Below are 19390 nucleotides of genomic sequence, written 5' to 3'. Positions count from 1 at the left end.
CATTATTAAGGGATGCCCGTTCAAATTGTCCATTAAGTTGAGCATAATTTTTTTAAATTTAAAGTTTGGACGGACGTCCAATAACGGTGGACGCCGGTCCATTATTAAGGGATGCCTGTCCATAACATTTAAACGGGCATCTATTAATTTTGTTTTTAATTTATAGTTTGGACGGGCGTCCATTAAAGGTGTTCGCCCGTCCATCAGTATGGACCCCCGTCCATTGAATATGGACGGGAGTCCATGATTTTTGTTTTTAAATTTAAACTATGGACGGGCGTCCATTATAGGTGGACACCTGTCCATAGTAAATGGACTCCCGTCCATATAATATGGACGGGAGTCCATCGTTCATTTTGCATGGATGGGCATCCACCTTTGATGGACGTCCGTCCAATAACAGTGAACAGTCGTCCATAATTGATGAACGAATGTTCACTCGCAAAATATTTATTAAAGTGATATGTGGCTGGTCTGAGTGTGATGACACGTAATTCGGTGTAAAAATTCAGTGTAAAAATTCGGTGCACAGTCCTGATGTCCGTAGCATTATTGTAAATCCCTACTTTATTTCTTCTTTCTTTGCATTGTTTCAACATACTCTATTTCTTCACTATTTGGTGTATTTGTATTAGTAGAGGATTGTTGGGTTTTGGTTAATTGCTTCAAGGTCTTGTTCCTCGAATATGTCCACGAGTGAAAGTGCCTGTAAAGCAATGAACAACATGATAAATTAGAACCCCAAGCAAATTCCCATTAACATAGCAAATTTGTTTTCATTGAGTTGTAGAGCATGTCATGTAAATTACCTCTGGCACATTAAGTTCAAGGCGGAACTTGGGGCCATCATAGTGGTGGAGAATTGGCCTGAATGAGTCCTCTTCCAGTGGGGTACAATTTTTTCTTTTGAAAACTCGGACCTGTACCCAAACAAAGATGTTAAAAAGAAACAAATGAAATATACTACAAAGATTAAAGACCTGCAATTAATCTGAAGACAATCCAAAGAGATCAACATGAAATTTACCTGAGCCGGAAAGCGTGATTTGCCGGGACATTTCTTGTCCTCCCAGATTGTTGGATCAATGTTTGTTCCGCCAAAACTAGCAACCTAAACAAACAAAACAAATGGATGTCAATCAAATATGTACAACTCATTGAAACATTTAAAGGAAACACTAAGCTAAACTGATCTTCATCCTCAAGTTAAAACAGATCCCAATTCATTACGCAAACAAGAAGTTTCAGATTGTTGATGCTGGATTTTGACACCAATTAAACGCACGTGAAAAATGCTGAGCTGACTCAAAAGACACATGTGTACGGGGGTATTGAACTGAATAGAAGAAGAAGAACAATCTTTAAAGTGATTCAGAAGCTTAAATAAGTGAATCCTACGTCCACTGGTATCGTATTAATATATTTGAGGTCAGGTCATGTTCAGCGAGCTGACTTACAAGAGGTTGCAAGAGAGAGAGAGAGAGAATATATATATGCTATTCTAGAGAGAAATTAGCTAGTTCCACAAACGGGAGAGGAACCATCTATTTATAGTGGGATGAATTGAGGTAATGATTACTAAATCAGGGAGTGGGTCAGATTGCCATGCAAATCCTTTGCGTCCGTCATTCATCTGCTCAAGTGATTTACTCGACATTTGTAGGGATTGAACACGTGGATCTTCTCCAGCATTTCACCAGCTTAGCGCACACCTACTGCACTGGTAGGAGTATGTTGCTTGCGTTAGCGTGCGATGTGGCTGCGTCTGAACAGTGCAGGACTTACCTAAGCTCTAACCGCTTACTCTGACAAGGCTCTACGTCAACCCTACTTTTTCAGGCATAACAGAAGTCCCCTAGTTCTTAAGGTTTGAGAATCGAACCTTGGAAACTACATATTACGCCTTGATTTGATGCGTTTGAAGAGATACTGATCGATCCGACCTGACTGCAAAGAGGTCGAAGAAACGTCTTCATATAGGCAACCTGAAATGGCTTACTCTTAGGGTCAGCGACCTATTCTTAGACCATTTTTAGTGCCATAACGATGACTAGTTTTTGACCAAGGTCCGCGACCTTATTGCACTTAGCAGAATTTTTTGCTGAAGACGAGGAATCACGTCGCTTCACGACTGAGATAAGGCAAAGAGTGTTATATATAACGACCTCTTCAGATGTTATCCGTTGCACTTTTGTAGCTAAGACATTTAATGAAATATATTTTGCTCTGATAGACGTGTCCTATGCGCAATAAGTGCCAGCCATTCTGAAACGACATTCCCTATCAGAGCTTTAAATACGGATGTGGGCGCATTTAATGTGGAGGAGGGAAACGTGCCGTCACTTGAGTGTTTCAATGGAAGGGAATGACGATTTGGTTTTTTGAAGCATGACGGTCACTATTCTTCATTGATTTGCGAACGTGGTGGCGATCAACGGTCAGATGCGTTTTCTACCCAAACGTCGTTTGACTTCAGGAAACCAAAGCACCACTTCCTTCATTATAAAACCCCAAGCTCACTTCAGGTAATGCCACAATATTGATCTTCTCAGAGAGAGCAAAAATTTTTGTGAGCCTTGGTTCTTTGTCTGTCAGACTGGTGTGCATTTGATATTCGAAGCAAGAGGATTCATCTTCTCATTCCAAGAGGTAAGGATGGTTTCTCTGCCACTTATTTTTATTTCTTGCTTTCGATAGTTGCCATGCGATGACAGTCTGCCAGTAGTTGATCAGAGATAAAATATTCTCCTTGGGTTTGAGCCATTCGATGGTGGCTAAAAAAAATATTATGTTAGGGTTTTTCTAGGGTTTAAGGGAGGAACCTTTTTGCTCTCCCCCATGTCATCTTACGAAACAGTGTACGAGGACTGAGTGATTCCCTGCATGTCGCTTTTCTTTTCAGACTACAGAAGAATGGACTCCCCAATGACCATAATTGAGGAGGGGACCAGTTCCCTTGTGCAGGATGCTCCTACAGGTCCCCCTAAAGAGATCTTGTCGATAATTACTGCCGAGGAGATTCAGAGGGTGGTAGACCAATACGCTCTCAGTGTGGAGGTCTTCCGAGATAGGGTACACACAGCTCGGAGTCTGCCACGAGTCATGGCTGCGATCTCCGAGAACATATTCAAGAGTGGAGGGTTGATCCCTTTCCACCGTTTTGTTAGGTCAGTCTTCGATCATTTCGGGATCGCACCATTACAGCTCACGCCGAATGCGTATATGATAGCCGTGGCTATGTACATTGCATGCGGTGAAAACAGATTGGGTGAGCTAACCGTACTAGAGCTCGGTTGCTCGTACATTCAGAAAAAGAGTAAGGACAAAGATTCTCACTATCTCTCCAAGCGACCTACCATCGAAGCGGGAATGCATAGTTACTCGAGCAACATAGGGTTAGACGAGACGAAGTTCTTTTTCTTTCGTCATGATGGCATTTTCCATTTTCAGGAGTCGAGTAGGTTCTCTTTTCTTTTGAGTTTGCGAACTTACTTTTGTTCTTCGCTACCGAGCTCTTTGTTTCTTCGTAGTTAACAAAACGACCAGGTTAACACTCCTCGAGGATCTAGACAGGATCACTACCTTCGGCTCTCTGCCAGAAGAGAGTCGCGATGCAAGATTGCTAGTGACAACCACAAATTTGCGGAAGTACAGTTTCTTCAACTCCAAAGCGACCCTAGAGACCACATCGAGTAAGCTTCGTAACCTTAGCTTATTTTTAGATTTTTCATGCAGCGAACTGTTTTGCTAATGATATTCGCATGCAACGACCATGCCTCCAAGGGTGTCCAAATTGCCGCGATCAAGGCAATTTGCCTTCCCTCGATTTGGTGCCATTGGACTAGCTGGAGCAGCTCCTAACGGTCCCCCTGTTAGAGGGACACCGACGGGTTCTCCGGTCTGACCTGCGGGCGCTCCCCATCCTTTGGCTGCTCACTGGAAGTAGAAAACGATGGCCTAGAGGCCGAAGAAGAGGAGGCAAATTTAGACCAAGGAGTCGGAGTCCGAAACGGAGGCTTTGGGCGTTCAACCCGAGAGGTCGTAGCCTCACCAATCGTTCCGCTAGTGAAGGCCACCTAGGGGCATGACCGACATCTCCATTGCCCTTGAGGGTTCGTAGACAAGGAAAAGGGAGGCCGCAATCCTCGGGAGGAGGTCGGGCAAAGAGCTAGCAGAGGGAACTCTACCTGTTGGGGGCATAGACACACCCGTGCTGGACTCGATGGGGCAACTTTTGGATAATCTGCAACCAGTGGTTTTTACCCTGCTGGAGTGCGGGCTCGTAGAGGCATTCGGGTAGTTCGTGGCCTCCAACCCCATGGACCTGATGTCCATGTCCTTCCAGCACCTGAGCAAGGTAAATGAGCTATCCTCGGCAAGGACTTATACTTTCTTTTTTAGTAGGGACTAACTCTTTATTCTCTTCGTTACGCAGGCCTTGCTCTCCATGCACCTGTCCCTACAAAAGGTTCAGCTGGGGGCTGTTGAGGGATTGGTTGAGCTAAGGGAAGAGAATGCATGGCTCAAGAGGGAACTAGAGGCCGCACGAGCAGATAGAGACTCGTCCATCGTTCAGGGGAATCAGCATTTATCTGAAAGGGATGCTGCACTTTGCACGGTGGACTTTCAGAAGGCCGAGCTGGAGAAGCCTAGAGAGGAGATAAAGGAGCTCCAGAGGACAGTGGCTAGACTCACCAGGGAGGCTAGCGAGAAAGACCAAGAGTTGAAAACGACCTCCCAGCGGACCTTATGAGCAGAGTGGGAAAAAGGTGAGCTATGGGAGACCACTGAGAAGTAGCGGTCGGCGTTTGAGGCCGAGCTCCAATTCACTCGAAGTCGCGTCACTTCGCTAACTGCGGAGATGCAACAACAAGAGGCGGAGATCGAGAGGAGGGCTGCAAAATGGACGATTCAGTCCATCTTCGCCTTTCGACCGAAGAACCCTGTGATGGATCTGTCCGACCTTCCTAACGAGTATCGGGATGAACTTGCTTCCATGGCACAGGTCGAGGATGAGGAAGTGACTCGGGGACCTGACCTGGAAGAGGAGCATTCAGAGTACGTCCCAGAGAAGCTCGCACCCGATCAGGTGATCCGTGACCAGCCTAAAGATGTTGAGGTCGCCTCTCCGGGACCTGGGGACGAGGATCAATGATCTACTTTTGTAGTCTTTTTCCTACTCGCTTATGTACTTTCCCTTTTATCAATGAATAAATACATGTCTTTCTTAATCTTTCATGAGTACTTACAATTTCCATACCCTATATGTTATACATGAGATCGCATTCTAACTGTTTACAATAACATTGGAACAAGTCTATGTGAACAGAATTATATACATGGGAAAATGATTACAGAATTATACACTTGTTATTTACAAAGATTAAGAAAAGTAAAATCTTTACAAGGAAAAGTTGAGTTCAGGATTACTGATAATATGGTCAGAGATGTTCAGCATTCCAAGCTTGCGGTACTTCAGAACCATTCAGCCTTTTGAGTTGATAAGTCCCCTGTCTTATCACTTTGGCGATGCGGTATGGGCCCTCCCAGTTCGGTCCCAAAACTCACGCACTTGGTTCTCTAGTACCAAGAAGGACTTCTTTTAAAACGAGGTCGCCGACCTGGAAATCTCTTCTTCTGACCGTAGAGTCGAAGAACCTTTTCGTACATTGCTGATAGGCTACAAGTTTTAGTTGAGCCTTTCTACGATATTCTTCAACTAGATCTAGACTTACGCGCATAAGAGTCTCGTTGTCTGTTTCATTGAACAGGTCCCTCCAAAGAGAACCGGTTTCTACCTCTACAGGGATCATTGATTCGCAGTCATATGCTAGCGAAAAAGGGGTTTCTGAGGTAGAGGTTCTCGGAGTTGTCCTGTATGCCCAGAGAACTTCGGAAGGTCGTCAGCCCAATTCCCCTTGGCTGCGCCAAGTTTGGCCTTCAGAGTGTGCTTGATGGTTTTGTTGACAGCTTCAACTTGACCATTTGCTTGTGGCCTTGCGACTGAAGCGAACTTCTTATGGATACCCAGTTCGTCACAAAACTGCTTGAACTCCTCGTTATCGAACTGCTTCCTGTTATCAGAGACAAGGGTATGAGGAATCCCATAGCGGTACACAATATTTTTGAAGACGAAGTCCTTGAGTTTTTTGGTGGTGATCATGGCCAATGGCTCTACTTCGACCCACTTGGTGAAGTAATCTACTGCGACCAGCGCATACTTGACTCCTCCTTTACCAACTGGCATGGGTCTGATGAGATTGATTCCCCATATGAAGAATGGCTAGGGGCTGGACATGGTTACCAACTGGTGGAAAGTAGCTCGCGGTACGTTTACGAACCGCTGACATTTGTCACACGTTTTAACAAAGTTGTAGGTGTCTTTTTGAATCAGGGGCTAGTAATACCCTTGGCGAACAACCTTGTTGGTGAGGGATCGTGCGACTGTGTGATTACCACAGATTCCTTCATGTATCTCCCTCATGATATAATATGCTTCTTCATCGGTTACACATCGGAGAAGAGGGACGCTAAACCCTCGCTTGTACAGCTGATCTCCTATGAGTGTGTAACAAGCAGCTCTTGTTCGCAGGGTTCTTGCCTTGACCTTGTCGTTAGGCAAGATCTCATCTCTGAGATACTGAATGATGGAGGTCATCCAGGAGATTGATTCAATTACATTCATGGCCTTTTCGGGCGAACTGATACTGGGGGCCTCTATGAATCGAATAGGAATGCTTTCTGGTGTGTCCGAATCCAGCGATGAGGCTATCTTTGCCAAGGCATCCGCGACAAAATTGCTGTCCCTAGGAATTTACGTGATCGTGAAGTGCTTAAACAGCTCGAGTATGACCTTAGCTTTCTTCAAATAGCCGATCATGTTTTCTTCCTTGGCTTGATATTCCCCAAAATGCGATTGACAACCAGCATGGAGTCGCTGTGGATGCTGAACGCGGTTGATCCCATTTCCCTTGCCAACCGCAATTCAGCGAGCAGAGCTTCATACTCGGCCTCATTGTTGGTTGCTTTGAACCTGAAATGAAGAATGCCATGAATGTGAGTCCTTTTGGGACTCAGAAGGAGAAGGCCTTCCCTGGCCCGTTTCCTGTTCAATGATCCATCGATATATAGGCTCCAGGTTGACAGGTTCTGAACAGTTTCCTAGGTGAGTTCGTTGGCTTGTTACTCGAATTCCTTTATCGGGTGATATGAGAATTCAGAGATGAAATCGGCAACAACTAGCCCTTTGATGGTTGCTTTTGATCTATACTGCAGATCGAATTGACTTAGTTCCATGGTCCACTAGAGCAATTTACCCAATGCCTCTGGCTTCTGAAAGACTTGTTTGAGCGGGTAACTGGTCATTAAATGGATTGTGTGGGCTTGGAAGTAAGGTCGCAGCTTTCTGGAGGCGATTAGCAAGGCATAAGCTAATCGCTCCATTTCCGGATACCGCATTTCGACATCCAACATACACTTGCTCGCATAATAAACTGGCCATTGAACCCTGCTCTCTTCCCAAACTAAAGCTGCACTGATCGCATATTGAGAGAAGGACAAATACAGGAGTAGAATTTTCTGCGGGAGAGGCTCAGACAGAAGAGGTGGTGTTCCGAGGTGCTCTTTAATGCTCTGAAATGCCTGTTCGCACTCGGGAGTCCACTCGAACTTCTTATTGGCCCTGAGTATATTGAAGAATGGCAAGCAGCGATCTGTTACCCTCGATATGAAGCGACTAAGTGCCGCTATTTGCCCATTGAGACTTTGAATCTGTTTTCAGTTGGTCGGGCTTTTCATGCCAAGAGAGCTTGGATTTTCTCGGGGTTGATCTCTATTCCCTTCTAGTTAACCATGTACCCCAGAAATTTTCCCGAGAATACTCCGAATGAGCATTTGAAAGGATTGAGCTTCATTATGTACTTCCGGAGCATGTCGAACATCTCAACGAGATGTGCTATGTGTTCTGAAGCGACATGCAACTTGACTAGCATGTCATCAACCTAGACTTCCATCGACTTCCCGATCTGCTCGAAAAATATTCGGTTAACCAGCCGTTGGTAAGTTGCTCTAGCGTTTTTCAGGCCGAAGTGTAACGCCCCACTTGAGGTACGTACTTAAGATTTGCTGTTTTGCTTAAATGTTTACTGATTCAGCTTTAATTGAGTTTGTGTGTTGAGTTGGTTGAGTGTTTGCCTTGAAATTGGTTGAGATTTAAGGAATTTTGGATTTGCAGTCTTCGCTGGGGCGAAGAGTAGTCTTCGTCGCGGCGACGAGCAGACTAAAATGTGCATTGAGAGTTCTAGATATTTTTCCATAAGGGTTACATGACCATTCTACCCCTAATTAGCAGGAAAGATGGGGGTAAAATGTAAGGAAATTTCGTGGAGAATGGGTTAGTATGGGGGTGTGAGTGTAATGAATCAAAGGATATAGATGGAATTTTTAAAGAAGATCAAGGGCAAAGTTGGGAAGTGTTGATTTTCTCATGAACTAAAAAGGGCTAAGTGTAATAAACCCTTCATTTCATTCTTCTCCCCCGCCATATCCATTCTCTCAATTCTCTCCTTTTTTGCTTTCAATTGTTCCAAGATTTCTAAGGGATTTAAGAGAGCTTTTGAGTAATTTTGAGTAGAAATATCATCTAAAGCATCCTAAGGTAAGGATTCTTGCTTTAGATGTGAGTTTCTTATAGTTATATTAAAGCCTTATATGGTTGTTGTTGTTTTGAGTTGTAGAGAGAAGACAAGACAATAAGGGAAAGGAAAAGTGCTAGAGAAGTCACTTTTTCACAAGGTAAGTAAATTCAACCAAGTTGAGATTTGAATAAGTTTTTGAGTAGAAATTAAGTAGAGATATATGCATGTATGAGTTTGTATTATGCTTGTTGATGAATTGAATTGAGATGAGTATTCATGTTGAATTGTTGGAAGTATTTTCCTTTATGAGAAGTGTTAAGATTTTATGATGTTGAGTGAGTTTTGATTGAGGTTGAAGGAAGATTTGAGTAAACTTTATAGAAGTGTTTTCCTTTGACAGGGATTTAGAGTGTATGAGGGAGTTTTTCTCCCATTTTGGATGATTAAAGATAAGAGAAAAGTTATAGTTTAAGTAGAGCTTTATATGCACTTGAATTGTATGATGAAATGCTCAAGAGAAGCATGAGTAAGAGTAGAAAGCCTTAATTTTTTGCTACATAGCATAAATGCATCTCATATGTGCATTAATGAGCATGAGTCATCTATATGCATTAATCATGCAATAGTTATGCATTAGAAAAAGAAAGTAGAGAAATTGAGTTTAAACTACTCTAAGAGTGGAGAGAAAGAAAGAGTATGAGCACTAGAGAATAAAGGGAAAGTAGTGCTAGATAAGAGAATAGAGTAGGTTGTGCGATGGGGAACCCATGAGTAATGGGTAGAGTATTCCCGCATGTACGCCACATTGAGAGAGCGGCATGAGTATCAGAGAGAAGTGGTGTAGCCCGTGAGAGTGCATGTGGATGAGGGCTATACCCGAGTTTACCCGAGAGAGAGATTATGTACTCACATGGCCAAGGGTTTTGAATCCATGCATAACCGAGTTCGATCAGCTAGAATGAGTACAAGTCATGTAGAGTGGGAGTGAGTCCCAGCCGTGCCTCTAATCAGATGGGGCCGTGACTTACTAAAGAGAGTTAGTAGAAAAGATTTACGAGAAAGAGAAATCAGAAAAATTATAAAAGGGAGAGTAAACGGGACATGTAAGGAAAGAATCAGAGAGAGAGTTACGGGGATAGATGAGTAGCTGATTTACTTACTAAGCATTAGTTGTGCTCACCCCGATGTTTTCTATGTTTTGCAGGATCTAGGTGAGGACACAGTCGGATGGGCGTCGTTAAGTGAAGAGAAATGGCTACACTGTCCACCTTGTTTTAATGCTTTTGTACATGATATAACTTTTTGTGTAAAGAATGTGTATGTTTAATAAAAGAAAAATTTGGGCCCAACTATTTATGCTATTTTACATGTATTTTACTATGAATATTTTATGATAATACGAGTAGAAAATAGTCATTACAGAAGGGTATGACCCTATAACAATACAGCCCCCGATCGATAACAAAGGAGGTATGCTCTTCGTCCAGCGCATACATTAGAATTTGATTGTATCCCGAGTATGCATCCATAAAACTCAACAGCTCGTGCCCGGAGGTGGCATCAATAAGCTGGTCGATCCTGGGTAGGGGAAAGTTGTCTTTTGGGTAGACTTTGTTGAGGTCGGTGAAGTCAACATATGTCTGTCACTTGCCGTTGGGCTTTTTCACTATAACTGGGTTGGCAGCCTAGGCCGGGTATAGTGCTTCTTGGATGGACCCATTTTGAAGGAGATTATCTACCTCGATTTTCAAGGCAGCATATCGCTCTGGATCCATCGCTGTTCTTCTCTGGTAGACCGGCTTGGCTTCATTATCGATATTCAAGGCATGGCAAATGATGTTCGGGGCTGATCCCGACCATATCAGCATGCGTCCATGCGAACACATCAATATTTTCTATGAGGAAGCTGGTCAGATCAGTAGCGAGCTAGGGGTCGAGATTGCTTCAAATCCTTAACACTTGGCTCGGCTTGTTCTGGTCGACTGACACTTCCGATAGATCCTCAACTAGCCTAGTGGAAGGGCATTCCTGGATACTGGGATCCATATTATCCTTGGCTGGGCTAAGCTGTGGTTCGATTTGACTGATCGCCATTGCCTGTTCGGGAATGCCACGGGGGATGCCTTTCCCTTTACACGCCATCTGCACTGCCCTTACATAGCAATCGCGAGATACGTGCTAAGATCCGCTTACTTCCCCTATCCTTGTCGGGGTGGGGAACCTCATCTTGAGATGGTAGATCGAAGTGACTGCCTTAAAGCTTCTTAGAAGAGGTCGCCCTAGGATGCCATTGAAAGCGGAGGGGCAGTCCACTACCAAGAATTCAGTGACCCTGGTCACCTCGTCAAAGTCACCCAGCGTGACTGGAAGCGAGATCATTCCCTTGGAGATCAGGTGATCCCCTGTAAAACCATATAGGGGGATAGAGGCGGGCTTCAGATCGGCCTCATCCAATTTCATTCTTTCGAAAGCTCACTGGAACAGGATGTTCACAGCGTTTCCGTTATCCACCAACATTCTGTGGATGTTGCAGAGCCCTATTTGGGGCGTGATGACGAGAGCATCATCATGGGAATGATGCAATCAGACTGGGTCTTTTTTAGAGAAGGTGATTTCCTCTTCTCTGCGAATCTTTGATGGTCGCTGTGTTGTGTTCATTACACGGATAGGGTTATGATGGGCTGCGTGAGCATATATTTCTTTGGCACCTCACGAGTTTCCTCTGAGGTGTGGTCCCCCAAAGATTATCCCCATGCTAAAGATACCCTTGCGATCACAATGCTTCTTGCCTAGTTTCTCTCGATTTTTCTCCTTTACGGGAGCAGAGTCATCAACATACTCTTTGAAATGCCCCTGCTTGATAAGGTCTTCAATTGTCTACTTGAGAGCTCGACACTCATCGGTGTGATGCCTATTGTCCCGATGATAACGATAATACTTTTTACTGTTTCTAGCTGAAGGGGGATTTTTCATGCGCTTAGATTCTCGAGCAGGCCAACCTTTTCTGACTTGTCAAGAATGGCCGAGACAGATGCATTCAAAGGGGTATATTGATTCCTATCGCGATCGCGACGAGGAACTGGAGCATAAGACTTCTTGGGCTCAAACCGCTATTTCTTTCCTTTTCGCTGATCATCGTCAGCCCATCGGCGATCAACCCTCATATTTTCCCCCCGACCTAGCGTACTGCCCAAAGGACCGTGGTCGTGGTGGTTGAGTGCTGCCACAGAGTTCTCAATATGGAGGTATTTCTCCGTAAAGCTGTAGAAGCGGATGAGAGAAACATCGTCCTCTGATTGCAGCTTCTTCCACAGATCTGTTTGTGGACGAACTCCCGCGATGATGAGAGTCCAAACGGACTCTTCGGGAGTATGAACTACTTTATAGAGCTCCCTGTGGAATCTGTCGATGTAAGATTGGAGGGATTTATCCCTCTCTTGCCTTATGTTGCTGACGTAGCTCAAAAGCATTGAGAACTTCATGTTCGCTTGGAAGTGTCTCAAGAATGTCGAGCTCATCTGATTCCATGAGCTGATCGATCTCGTTGGGAGCGACCTGAACCATCGCTTGGCATGAGAAGTTAGAGTTACTGCCAAGCAACGACATTTTGCCAAGTCAGAAACTTGGTGAAGTTCCATCAGGTCGTTAAATTCTTACAAATGATCCTGTAGATTAGAGTTTCCATCGAACGCCCATATATCGGGCATTCTAAATCTGGATGGGAGAGGGGCGGCTAACACAACTGGAGAAAAGGGAGACGCCTCTACGACCTGCCCTCGCTCATTTTGTTGAGCTTTTAGCTGATCCAGAGCTAGCTGTAGCTCCTTAATTTGAGGCAGTGGAGCCATTTGGGGATTGCTTTCCCCCAGTCGGGTTCAACCCTCGCGATTGCGGTTGAGGAAAGTTCGAAGGTTGGATTCCTCCTCGCCTCGGCTGGCAGTTCTGACCGCTCTTGACACACGCTGGCTAGAGTAGTGCGATGGCACTGAATGGTCTGGGGAACCTTCTCGACCTCCACGGTGGTGCGAACCGACCTGCGGACGGTAGGAACTTCCCGCGCGACGACGATCGGAGTCGTCATTTTGGTGATAGTGGGAATCTCCCCGCCTTACACTTTTGTGGGAGTGCTCGCGCAATGTGGTATGGGATAGCTCGGGTCGAGACTTGTCATCGAGTTGGCGTGCCACGGGTATTCTACCCGGGGTGCGGTCGGTGTTCACTGGTCCCTCGGAGCCTCTAGGCCCGTTGTTTACCACCGACTTTCCCTTCCTTTGACGTGCTATAGTGCGCGCAGCATGGCCTATCGCCCTTTTCCGTGCTTTTATGTGACCTGCAGGCGTTTTTGGCGGTGGCACCGTCTTATTTGATTCTGGTGGTGCGACCCGATCCAAGCGGTCCAGCCTTTGGTTGACAGTTTGGAGAGTGTTGTTGAACCTCTCCAGGTAGCTCATGACGGGTGAATCAAGCCGTGAGCTTGAAGGGATATCCCCTACGAGATTTTACGGGACTGGGGTCACTTCGGATGAAGTGTCCTCTTGTACCTAGGGGATCTCTTCCTCACCATGATTAGGTCGCTCAGATTCGAATCGGCGAGCCATTTGTTGTTGGACCGATTAGTTAGAGATTCTCTTGATGAAGGACGAATACTAAATCAGACTCTCCTTCTAGCGCCAAACTGTTGATGCTGGATTTTGACACCAACTAAACGCATGTGGGAAATATTGAGCTGACTCAGAAGACACACGTGTATGGGGGTATTGAACTGAATAGAAGAAGAAGAATAGTCTTTAAAGTGGTTCGGATGCTTAAATAAGCGAATCCTACGTCCACTGGTATCGTATTAATATATTTGAGGTCAGGTCGCGTTCAGCGAGCTGACTTACAAGAGGTTGCAAGAGAGAGAGATAGAGAGAGAGAGAGAGAGAGAGAGTATATGCTATTCTAGAGAGAAATTAGCTAATCACACAAACGGGAGAGGAACCCTCTATTTATAGTGGGATGAATTGAGGTAATGATTACTAAATCAGAGAGTGGGTCAGATTGCCGTACAAATCCTTCCTTGCGTCCCGTTGTTCACCTACTCGAGTGATTTACTCGACGTTTGCAAGGATTGGACACGTGGATCTTCTCCAGCCTTTCACCAGCTTGACGCACACCTACTGCACTGGCAGGAGCATGCCGCTTGCGTTAGCGTGCGACGTGGCTGTTTCTGAACGGTTGTAGGATTTACCTAAGCTTTGACCGCTTACGCTGATAGGGCTCTGCATCAGCCCTACTTTTCTAGGCATAACACAGATCTTTCAATAGTTACTGAAATCATAATATTTGTAAATAAACTAAAATAGGAGAGACAAGAAACAAACCTCAAAAACTCCATGGAGTTGGTGGGTGGAGTAGTTGTAGAGGAAAGGGGCAAGCCTGGGGTTATGGCCCGCACTGAATTGCGGTAACGTGGAGGCTAACCCACAAACAATTAATAAAACTATGGACGAACGTCCATTATAGGTGGACACCAGTCCATAGTTCATTTTGCATGGACGAATGTTCATATATAATAAACTTTCATCCAATAACAGTGAGCAATCATCCATAGTTGATAAACGGCCGTTCACTCGTAAAATATTTGTTTATGTGATATGTGGTTGGTTTGAGCCACGTGGCACGTAATTTGGTATAAGAATTCAGTGCACAGTCACCAAACGCTGCCTTTAATAGCGGCCAACTGTATTTATCTAACTACCACGTGGTTGGACCTCCCAAGTCCCACCTTCCCCTGCGCGCTTAAAATCACAACAACTCCTTCGTTCACAAAGAAATCCCTTTGAAAGTTTGATCAAACTTGCGTAATTTCCGTTCACATTTCATCTCGCAAAAACAATGGATAGAGCTTTTCAACGAACCAAAATCATCAGCGATCATCTCTTGCAATCAAATTCTCCTCATATTATTTCCGCAAACGCCTGCTTAAGCTTCTCTCCCCCAGAACTCACTGAAGTTTCACATTTTGACATCAAAGAAATGCGGAAACTGCTGGATGGTCACAACTTGGAAGACCGAGACTGGTTGTACAATCTGGTCATACAAAGCAAACTGTTCAATCCCAGGCAAGTGGGAGAGAAAGTGTTTGTATCGCCTGATTATAATCAGACGATGGAGCAGCAACGAGAGATGACCATGAAGAGAATTGCCTACTTGTTTGAAAGAGGGGTTTTTCAAGGCTGGCTTACCGGCAAAGGAATCGAAGCTGCTTTGAGAAAAATAGCTCAAGCTGAAGTTATTGAAATGTTCGACCACTCGCTCAGCGTCAAGATGGGTGTTCACTTCTCATTGTGGTAATTAAATTTTGTATTTTGTAATACGATTAATTCTTACAAGCGTATTTTTTTTTATTAAAAAAAACAAAAATTGGATTTTGAATGCAGGGGTGGGGCCATAAAGTTTTTGGGGACGAAGCGACACCATGACAAGTGGCTGAAAGACACTGAGAATTATGTGGTAAAAGGTTGCTTTGCAATGACGGAGTTGGGACATGGAAGTAATGTATGTATGTCAAGGTTGTTAATTGATTTGTGGAATCTTTCTATGTTCTTAATTTTTGAACTTTGTGTTGGGTTTGTTATTTTTAGGTTAAAGGAATTGAAACAGTTACCACTTATGATTCAAACACTGGAGAGTTTGTTATAAACACTCCTTGTGAGTCAGCTCAAAAATATTGTATTGGTGGAGCAGCCAATGTAAGAAATTTTTCTTTCTTTAAGATTTGGTAGTCACTTTTTGTTGTTCAGTTTGATTCCCATGCCATCGGTAGAAATTGTACTTGCAGCATCTGTGTTTACATAGTTTTTGTTGTTTTGCCTTTTTAGCATGCAACACATACGGTGGTCTTTTCACAGCTTGAAATTAATGGGAAAAATCAAGGGGTTCATGCATTCATTTGCCAGATCAGGGATGCAGATGGTAAAATCTGTCATAATATCCGGATAGCTGATTGTGGTCATAAAATTGGGTTGAATGGTGTTGATAATGGTCGAATTTGGTAAGAGTTATAAGACTTTTGTAGCTGAACTGCTCTGCTTTATGTTTGAATGACCTTAAAAAGTTATGTTCTCTATAGTTAAGATGTAACTCAAAAGTTTTGGAATTTTTTCAGGTTTGACAATGTCCGAATCCCTAGGGAGAATTTGTTGAATTCAGTTGCTGATGTTTCACCTGATGGAGAATATCTTAGTGCAATCAAAGACCCAGATCAGGTAATTACCTTACTGATAGATGGCATATTGTTATCTTCTTCTAGCTTAATTTATCCGATAAGATGACTTTCTAAACTCTTATATATATGTGTTATTTTCAGAGATTTGCAGCTTTCATGGCCCCTTTAACATCTGGTCGTGTAAATATAGCATCATCAGCAGTGCACATATCAAAGGTAATAATGGATTTTAAATCTGCTCTCCCTTCAGTTGCAAAACTTTTGCAGTTGTATATAATTCTTGGGCCAGGGAAGCAGGTAATCCTGACAAACTAAATGAACTATTGGAAATTAACATTCTTCTCCTTTTAGATTGGCTTATCAATAGCTATAAGGTATGCATTATCAAGGCGGGCATTCTCTATTACACCAAATGGGCCTGAAATCTTGTTGCTTGATTATCCCAGTCATCAACGGCGACTACTGCCTCTCCTTGCAAAGACGTAAGCATCTCGATAACTTGTATTGTGAAAATTAAATTTTATTGAAACTTTGGTATTAAAGTTTTTTCTCCCTTCTCTTCCCTTACATTTATAATATCTGGTATGAACTAAGTATATATAGTACTGGATTTGCTGGTGTTGACACATCTACAAAATTTTCCAAATTGACTAATTATCTGTTTGCAAAGTAGAGAGTTTGATTCTACTGAAAGTGTCTATATTTTTCACCTAGTGGATCCTCATATATTATCCTGATTGCTTCGGTAATATGTGTTATTTGAATAGAAGTAATTATACTGGACCTGTCTGTTGATGATCTTAACTAATAAACTGGTGTGTTATTTCTGCTGCTATCCTCCCCCTTTCCTCCCCATTCTTGATTCTGCAACAGATATGCTATGAGTTCTGCTGCAAACCACATGAAGATGATATATGTGAATAGGACACCTCAGTCAAACAAAACCATTCATGTTATTTCAAGTGCATTCAAGGCTACTTTTACCTGGCACAATCAGCGAACACTACAGGTCAGGGACTGCAACTACACATAGATTATTTACATTCATGTTAAGTGGTCTGATTCAGACTACTGTTCTTTTAGGAATGCCGTGAAGCATGTGGAGGACAAGGCCTGAAGACTGAAAATCATTTTGGTCATTTGAAAAGTGAATTTGATGTGCAATCTACTTTTGAAGGGGACAACAATGTCCTGATGCAGCAGGTTAATGTCTATGGTCTTCTCTTTTATAAATTATGACAAAGAATTGCAACATATCGCTGTTAATTGTTTACAAGTGACCTGCATATCTATATACTACATTTTTTGTTGGAGACAGGAATAGGTATCAGAGAAAATGTTAGATTCTAACTTAACGTCGTCTGAAATGACATGAATTTTTGTTTAATAGCCTTCCCAAAAGCGTTGGGGAGTAAGAAGACTTTTGCACTTGATCTTTTATTGAATTAGTTTATATTTCCTCCATGTTTGACCTTTAGTAGATTATAGATTTTAGACTTTTTAGTACTGATAATAGCCTGCTATTTATGTTGATTGCATGTTAATAATCCTCTTGTTTCTTTTAATTGAAAATCTGCATATTGCAATATTCAGTTTTGGTTTTCATATTAATTCTGTAAGCTTTTTGTACCAATTTTTAATTTGTTTTGATCAATGGCTAAATATTAATATGGAACTATATTTATTCTCAATTTTACTTTCTCCATAAATCTCACTGTGAACCAATTGTATTTATGAGTTAAATGTGTGAATATAGGTTAGCAAGGCGCTTCTTGCTGAATATGTAGCAGCTAAGAAGAGAAATAATACTTTTAAAGGTTTGGGTTTAGAACATATGAATAAGCCTTGCCCTATAATCTCATCTCAGCTTACAAGCTCTCTCCTCAGGAGCAGACAATTTCAAGTAAGATGATTGAGCTTTTATTATTGCAATTTTAAATAGGTTTTGAATGTTTCTAACCTCTGTGCATGTCAGATGGATGCATTCTGCTTAAGGGAGAGAGACCTGTTGAGTCGTTTTGCTGCGGAAGTATCACAATATCAAGTTAAGGGACAAAGTAAACAGTACGCCTTCATTCTGGTGAGTAGGCTCTTATGCTACTAACTTGCCAACTGCTTCTCCTAGCATTTCCCTTTCTCTCTAATTGTTGTTTTCACTTTGCCACACCCAGAGTTACCAGCTTGCCGAAGACTTGGGTAGAGCTTTCTCAGATAGATTAATACTGCAAACCTTTATCGAGGCTGAGGCAACCATGACAACTAGTTCTTTGAAGGTAAATAATAACAGCTTTTTTCTTGTATACTATCTACACTGACCTCTGACTGGAATCTAGAACCAGTTTCTGATATCCATTTGTCCAATTTTTGGAGGAGTATATAGAAGGTGTCATATTTTGTAATAAGTAAAAATATTATAAATGAACTGCAGTTAGGAATCAATTTCTAAGGTAAGATTGAATGAAAAGGAATACCTAACTACGTTCTAGATGGAAAACGAATATGTTAGTGGCCAGATGACATTTTCGGGGCTACAATACTGAAATAAAAGATGCTTAAGGATTGTGGGTATTAATAATTCTACTTAGAATCTCGGTTCTGTGAAAAGTATAAATATATATATATATCGATTTGTATATAATTAACATAACGTTCCTATATCATATGATACCAAATTAATTGAAAAAGTGAAACAGAAGTTGCTGATCAGTAGGTGTTTGCTTTACTTATGCAGGATGTACTAGGTTTGTTGAGATCATTATATGCTTTAACACGTATGGAAGAAGATGCTGCGTTTCTCCGATATGGTTACTTGTCAAAGGAAAATGATGCTGCCGTGAGAAAAGAAGTGATACAACTCTGTAGTGAAGTGCGACCACATGCACTTGGTTTGGTCAGTTCCTTCGGCATTCCTGACGCTTTCTTAAGCCCTATAGCATTTAACTGGATTGATGCAAATTCTTGGTATGCAGTTCATCAATAATTTACGATCTTACTTCCTCTCTTATATAGCCGCAGCAATCTGCTTTCAGCGTAAGCAGCTTGTTGAACTCTCCGCTATTTAAATTGTGATGAAAGTATTTTCTGTAAAACAGATTATAGTGAATTTGGGCTTTTTTTATTTTTCATTTTTACACAATTAAAGGTGCATTGGTTTGGTACACAATAAAATAGGGGGTCAAGAGAATGGCACTGTTCCCCTTTGAGCAACCAATCCACCATCAAAGATGATTCTAAATAAAGATTTGCTGATCTTTCTGAAATTAGTAATGTAGCTTTAAAGTTTCCATCGTTTTGTTTTGTCAAACTACAAAGTAAATTGATAAAAAGAAAAACTGTAAAAACAGAAAATGTCAGTTGTTTATCAATTTGGATCTGAGATTCATATAAAAATAAAGAAATATTTTTGTTTCCGTATTGTGTATATTTTGACAAAACATTTTATGAAAGAGAAGTAAGATACAGTAGTTAATTCACTTAATGGTCTAAAATCAGCAGGAGACGAGATAAAATATCAATTGCATTGAACCTTATACTACGGGTGTTC

At 42.4% G+C, this 19390-nt stretch overlaps 1 protein-coding gene across 2 annotated transcripts; it reads left to right on the top strand.

The window, feature by feature from the left end:
* Window positions 1-14395: 14395 nt before the first annotated feature.
* LOC116132435 (acyl-coenzyme A oxidase 3, peroxisomal-like) lies at window positions 14396-19106 on the top strand. 2 transcript variants are annotated; one of them, XM_031418081.1, is made up of 13 exons: window positions 14397-14968; window positions 15059-15176; window positions 15263-15370; window positions 15500-15672; window positions 15787-15886; window positions 15988-16062; window positions 16198-16328; window positions 16720-16855; window positions 16930-17049; window positions 17603-17749; window positions 17822-17926; window positions 18018-18119; window positions 18578-19106. In XM_031418081.1, the coding sequence occupies exons 1-13, from the start codon at window positions 14514-14516 to the stop codon at window positions 18824-18826; spliced, it is 2019 nt and encodes a 672-aa protein (XP_031273941.1). In that variant the 5' UTR covers window positions 14397-14513; the 3' UTR covers window positions 18827-19106. The 2 variants fall into 2 exon arrangements, with proteins under 2 accessions (XP_031273942.1, XP_031273941.1); XM_031418082.1 differs by lacking the exon at window positions 17603-17749 and having other exon boundaries at window positions 14396-14968.
* The last annotated feature ends 284 nt before the right edge of the window (window positions 19107-19390 follow it).

Source organism: Pistacia vera, unplaced genomic scaffold (genome assembly GCF_008641045.1).
Source record: "Pistacia vera cultivar Batoury unplaced genomic scaffold, PisVer_v2 Contig252, whole genome shotgun sequence".
NCBI classification, from domain to species: domain Eukaryota; kingdom Viridiplantae; phylum Streptophyta; class Magnoliopsida; order Sapindales; family Anacardiaceae; genus Pistacia; species Pistacia vera.
Note: the sequence above shows the minus strand (reverse complement) of the source record. Positions and strands in the feature narration are given on the sequence as shown.